General features: G+C 54.3%; 1 protein-coding gene across 1 annotated transcript in view; it reads right to left on the bottom strand.

Moving 5' to 3' along the window:
* Positions 1 to 898: 898 nt before the first annotated feature.
* The window catches only part of LOC104165066 (indoleamine 2,3-dioxygenase 2-like), a gene marked incomplete at its 5' end in the record, with an annotated part of 7,902 nt that continues 2,817 nt past the window's right edge, over positions 899 to 5,983 (bottom strand). The window contains 7 exons of the mRNA XM_009704594.1: positions 899 to 1,269; positions 1,937 to 2,085; positions 3,960 to 4,011; positions 4,478 to 4,595; positions 4,795 to 4,894; positions 5,364 to 5,378; positions 5,819 to 5,937. Of these exons, the coding sequence (XP_009702896.1) occupies positions 899 to 1,269; positions 1,937 to 2,085; positions 3,960 to 4,011; positions 4,478 to 4,595; positions 4,795 to 4,894; positions 5,364 to 5,378; positions 5,819 to 5,937 (924 nt within the window). The remainder of the gene's footprint in view (positions 1,270 to 1,936; positions 2,086 to 3,959; positions 4,012 to 4,477; positions 4,596 to 4,794; positions 4,895 to 5,363; positions 5,379 to 5,818; positions 5,938 to 5,983) is intronic.

Raw genomic sequence — 5,983 nt, 5'->3', positions numbered from 1 at the left:
GCCCCCCGCCCCGTTCCTCTGCTGCGAGCGAGCCCGGCTGCGGCAGAACCAAAAGCAGGTTTCTGTCGCCACCTCGCGATGGAGAAGCGCTGGGATGTCGCGATGGCTCAGCCGGGAAGGCGGCTTCACGATGGACAGAGGGCCCGGCAGCAAGGCTGGGTTTGGGAGTCGCTGCTTTATTATTTCATGTAACCCCGGCCGTGCCTGCAACCCCCAGGGTGTCGTGAGGAGCGAACCTGGTGGGGTGCAGCAAGCAGGGCTTGGGCAGACACGGCACTTCCCGGCGCTGTGGAAGGATGCAGTGCTGATCCTGGTGCTGTGGAAGGATGCTGTGCTCATCCTGGTGCCATGGAAGGATGCTGTGCCCATCCCAGTGCCATGGAAGGACACTATGACCATGCTGATGCTGTGGAAGGATTCTGCACCTATCCCAGTGCCGTGGAAGGATTCTGTGCTCATCTTGGTGCTGTGGAAGGTTGCTGCACCCATCCTAGTGCTGTGGAATGATGCGACACCCATCCCAGGGCCATGGAAGGACGCTGTGCCCATCCCAGTGCAGTGGAAGCATGCTGTGCCCATGCCAGTGCCGTGGAAGGATGCTGTGCCCATCATGGTGCCATGGAAGGATGCTGTGCCTATCCCAGCACCGTGGAAGGATGCTGTGCTCACTGCCTGCCTTTTGGGGATTAGCAGCAGCGGCGCTCTCCTCCCTCGACAACCCAGAGCACGTTCCACATGTCCCAGACGTGCGCGAGTGGGAAGGGTGCTGCTGAGAGGAGGTTTTTGGTGAAGGCCACCACGGTCGGATTTTTGGCTCGTGTGCTGTGCAGACACGCACTGGACCCGTTTGGCCTCCTGCACCCGCTTTGAGCAGTGCCTTGCAAACCCTCAGGGCAAGTCAGACCCGTATCATCCCTTCCCTGGTGCTGTCCCTAACGCTCTTCAGAAAGCTGAAGATGTGGGACCCACCAGTTCCTTTGGCCTCCAGCGCGGATGGGGGCTTCCCCACTGAGGGTCCAACCCTCTCGCCCACCTCTGCCCTCCCAGCTTTGGCTTTGGCTGCTGCAACAGCAATGTACTTGGTGACGATGGTGATGTGGTAGGACCTGAAGTTTGCCAGCGCAGAGACGCACTGGTTGAAAGCCGCGCAGAGCCGTGCATCTCCGGAGGAGAGCACGTGCTGCTTCAGGGAGGGGGCACGGTGGATCTCCTCCACAAAAGCTCTGTGGGCTGGGGGCATGTAGTCCCTCATCCTGTGCAGGAAGGCAGCTGCAAGACACCAGCAAAAGAAGAAATAAATTGTGGGTGGGCGGGTTAAAACACCCTGATGCTCGAAGGGTGCGGCCGGACTGGAGCCCTGGTGCTGGGACCACTGCGCTGGGTGCGACCCGACAGCCTACGCAGCCTCCTGATCTCTGCTCTGTCTCGGTGCTTCCAATTAATTGAGGAAGAAAACCCATATTAGGTCAATGCTCCGTGAGGGTTGGTCTTAACCCTAAAAGGAGGTTTCAGCCCTTGTTGTCCTCAGCCTTTTGGTTTCAGGGGTTTTTTTGCTATTAGAGTGAATTTGCTGATTTCTAACAAATATATCCTGTTGTGGGCTGGACTAATGTGAAGCTATGTGAATGGATGAGCTAAATTACTGGCAGGATGCTGGCATGCTCTGCTCCCTCATCTCTGTACCCATATATAACCTCAGTAAAAAGTTGACAGGCAAAAAGCAAAGTCTGTCCATCTGGAAATTTATAGCGGTGAGGAAGTGCCTGCCAGAGCCTCATTTATAGACTTCCTCGCCAACGGACTGGGCTCTGCGAGGGTTTTGCAAAGGCGAGATGTGCACGTGTCCTGTCGACTGGCAGAGCTGGGAATCGCTCTGGCTCCGTTCTTCCCCCCATCTCTTATTTGCTTAGGAAGAAAAGAAAAGCGTGTGACTTACTGCTCTCCTGGCTATGGCGAATCCCCAGGAGCTCATCAAAAGCGTGAAGGACGGTGCTCTGTGCCGCGCTCCCTCCCGAGTACGCCATGGGTTCATCAGATACGCCTTCGTATATCAGCCCATCCGGCATGGCGGGGTTATCTTTCCAGCTGAGCAGGAAGACACAGCAGTCGGGGTCGGGGGGAGCAGTCATGGGGTGACTGATAACAGGGTGAGGGGGATGCAAGAAGGGACCCTGGGTTGGTAAGATTGAGCGAAACCTTCTTGACCTGGCCCGTGGATCTCCTCCTCCTCACTCAGTCTTGTCAGCTTGTCCTCAAACGTGAGCTAAACTTGGAAATCACTGTGTCGAGGCACACAACGAGGTCATGGGTGTAGGGAGAAATCCTTAATTATCCTTTGCCTAGGAGCTGGGGATCATTCCATGGGCATAGTGGTGAGCACCCTATGGGATGGTCCAGGGAGAAGCTGCACCTCCAGCTCCGACTCGGGTCAGTGCCACGTGGTGGTTTGCACGTGCAGAGCTGCTTTGGGTGTGCAAGAGGGGAGGGGAGACTTGTCTGGGCAACAGTGGCACTTAACATTAATTCCTTGAATTAATCTCAGTGAATTAAATCCTTGAATTAAGTCCCGGTGGCCGTTAGGAGAAGCCGGGTTGCCTCTGTGGCAGATAGAGCTGCCCAAATGCTCTTACGAGCCCTTGAAGTTTGTACTTTGAATTTTTCTCTGTTCTTGTTACTCCTGAGATTATGTCTTTAAAGACAGCGCAGGACAGTCTGCCTTTATTTATTTCAGCAGAGAACAAGCCTGTAATGTGATTTCCTCCCTCTCATAAAACTGCTGGTCCTCAGCAAGCCCGGGAACCGGGCAGCATTGGTGCCTTCCCTCCACCCCCGTACACCATTAACTCGCAGCCCCCGTCATGCGGCTTTATGAGCCTGTTGTGCAAAAATGGATAAATGCTCCCTCACAAATGGAAAGAGGAGTTATAATTTCAGCGAGATAATGTGCCTGGCACAAAAATATCTCTTGACCTTCTGAAGAATGCACCATTTCATGAAGCTTTTGGTGCTGGCTGCTAAGGCTGTTCGACTGCTGGAGCCGATTTTGCACAAACTGCAGAGAAAATAGATTAATTATCAAATACCGTAATATTTTTAGCTCTCCCAGGGATGTATTTATAGTAACCTTTACTAGTGGGAAGTTCTTATAAGCAGAAGGGAATTTAAAAGGCATGTTTTTCCAGGCTGATGACCATCAAGACAAGGTCAGCTTGGATAAAAAATGAGAGAAACCTAATCAGGACGCAGAGAGCCTTTTGACTTAGGAATGTTGAGATATGCTGAGGAGAAATAAAAATAGAAACCCTCTGAGAAGCCCAGGAGCGGAGCAGTTGGGGATGCTCACAACCCTGCAGGGAAGACGGAGGATAGCAAACCCGCAGCGCTGGGCTCTCATGGCCATGTTTCTGCCTTGCCCAAATGACTTTTTTTCAGTATTTGGTTGGGGATTTTTAATTTTTTTTAATTAACTGAATTGTAATGGAGTAACAGCAAGAGACTTGTCATAGATGTTTTCTTAACACGCAGGGGGAGGAGACCTCACTCGGCTTTGTAGCTTTGTGTGTATGGTGTGTGAAGTAAAGCGAAATTAGTCTTCTCCTTTCAAAACTGTTTGGGCCAAGAGAAGGAATGATTTGTTTCTGCACAATTATGGTTGTTGCGGTGCAGAGACCGTGCCGGGGCTAAGCTGAAGAGTGGGATGGAGAGAAGTGGGTGGGGATGCAGACCCCAGCCCTCTGCCCCAGTCCTTGTCCAGCGGCTCTGGCTCCGAGCGGGGGGATCAAGCGCCTGGGAATTCCCTCCCTTGGGAGGGCCAGGACCACATCATCGGACACAGCACTGGGTCCTACCCTGGCCCAAGGGACCCCATGCCCCACCTTGGGCTGCCCCATCCCAGTACATCCCCTGCTACCTGCAGTCCTGCAACACGGTTGCTTTGGAGGGAAATGCATTGCACTTACCCAGAGAGAAAGATCCGGATCACAGCGTAAAATACTGCTGGATCCACATAGTCTAGGAAGAAAGCAGATCAAAGATGTTACTGCAGGCAAAAAGCTATCAGTTCCCTCTGCATCGGCAGTGCTCCCCCTGCCTGGCGCATCCGAGGTGCCCCAAATCTGTGCTCTGAGAAGGACCCGAGGCTTGGCGTGGTGCTGGTGCCCCTGCCCTGCAGCGGGCTTCCCCCATCCAGGCTCCTTGGGGCACAGCTGTGTGCAGCACAGCATTGGTGCGCAGAACTGCTCAGCCTTAAAACACCCCACACTTTCACCCTGGGCTCATTCGGGTGCTCAAACACCATGCACCATCCTGGGAGTGCTCAGCTTCCCCTGAATTCCTCCCGCCTCCTCCCGCTCCATCCCTCCAGAGATGCTTTATGGGCTAAACATGAGCCTCTTTACGCCAATGCATCTGATATAACCTAAAGCATGCACAACGATGCGAGGATAGGCGCTGCCTTCCAGCTGAAGGCTGCTGTTACCGTGCATCCGTTTCAAAGCCTCGCTCATGTCCTTGATGGCCTCTGCCAGCTCCCGCAGGGCTTTGTGCAGGGTCTCCTCGTCGAGCTGCACGATGGCACGAATGGCCTGAACGATTGCCTGTGAAAGGAGAGGAGGGAGAGCACAAAGGGATGAAGGGGCTGGGATGTCTGTGTCCAGCAGTTCTGGATACCCATTGCCACCCGTGCCAGCTCTGCCTCTTCCCCAAACCCACGAGCAAGCGTGCAGGTGATGGGTGCACCTCATGGGTGCACTTTCTGGGTAAAGCAAAGAGCTACGGGGCACAGCGGTACCCTACCTTAATCCCAGGCACAGCCGCTTTCTCAACCAGGAGGGTGACGAGGATGAAGCCTCGCAGGCTCTCTCCCCCGGGCAGCGAGATGATGGTGTCCAGGTTCCTGCAGGAGTGACCGGAGGACCAGTCGAGTGTGGGGGGGTATCAGAGGGTGCTCGGTCGGGATTTCCCCGCACACCCCAGGACCTGTTGAGCCCTTGGAGCAAAACCGTCCCAGCTACAGAGCCTTTTATCTGCACCCCAGGCATAGAGCAAAAGGGGAGAGGGGCTGCTCTGGTTTTGAGGGATCTGTGACCCTCCCCATGCACTCGCTGGGCTGAAAGTCTGGCCCATGACGGCCAGGCTCTGCGTGGACCACAGCCGCCCACGGTTCAGTCGCGGTGACGGCACTTTGCTGTTGTTGCAGTGGCATTTGCATGCGAAAGACTGAGCTGGTTTGGGGTTTTTTTCTGTTGTGTTCATATATCAAGAGATAGGTTCAACCGAAGCAGAGCCCTGCAGTGTTGGAGTGCTAAGCCAGTTCAAACAAAACTAATACCGTTAGAAAATAAATAAGCATCTTAAATACTTACTCGATTTCCAGAGGCCTGAAGGCATTTCGGTTATTGCCAACAAATGCACAAGAAAAGGAGAGAGAAAGAGAGGCGTTATAAATTGTTTCAGCGTTGGACTGTGCTCTGTGGGAGACAAATTTGCTCGCTGGTCCATGGGAAGTGTTGTCTCCCAGGGCAGGGGGATGCACCCAAAGGTACTGACTTCCCCACTGGGCACCCGTGTCTGTGCCCACCGCTCCAGTGCCGGCAGCCCCAGAGAGCACCACTCCCCCCTGCCCGGCAAGACCCTTCCCCAGACCTTCTTCTCCATGAGACAGGTCCCCAGGGATGGTTTTTCAATGGTTTTTGGCAGAACAGGAGCAGTTTGGGAACCGTTTGTCCCCATTGTGCTGAATGAGACCTGCTCAGGTTCATCGCTGTTGCCCTGATCGTGGGGCGAGCGGTGTTCGATCCGCCAGCGTTTGCTCATTTACCCATTGGGGTTCTTCCTCCTCCAGTTGGCCAACACAAAGTCTGCATGGCTGAGGATGGGGGGGAGGCCGAGGGCCTGCGAAACCTCCCAGAAGGGGACAGCAAGATTTCGGGGCAGGACCTGAAGGACACAAATCACAAGAGAAGATGGGGACACTGGTGAAAGG

This window comes from Cariama cristata, unplaced genomic scaffold (genome assembly GCF_000690535.1).
Source record: "Cariama cristata isolate BGI_N322 unplaced genomic scaffold, ASM69053v1 scaffold39997, whole genome shotgun sequence".
Taxonomy (NCBI): domain Eukaryota; kingdom Metazoa; phylum Chordata; class Aves; order Cariamiformes; family Cariamidae; genus Cariama; species Cariama cristata.
This window is presented reverse-complemented; position numbering and strand designations above follow the sequence as displayed.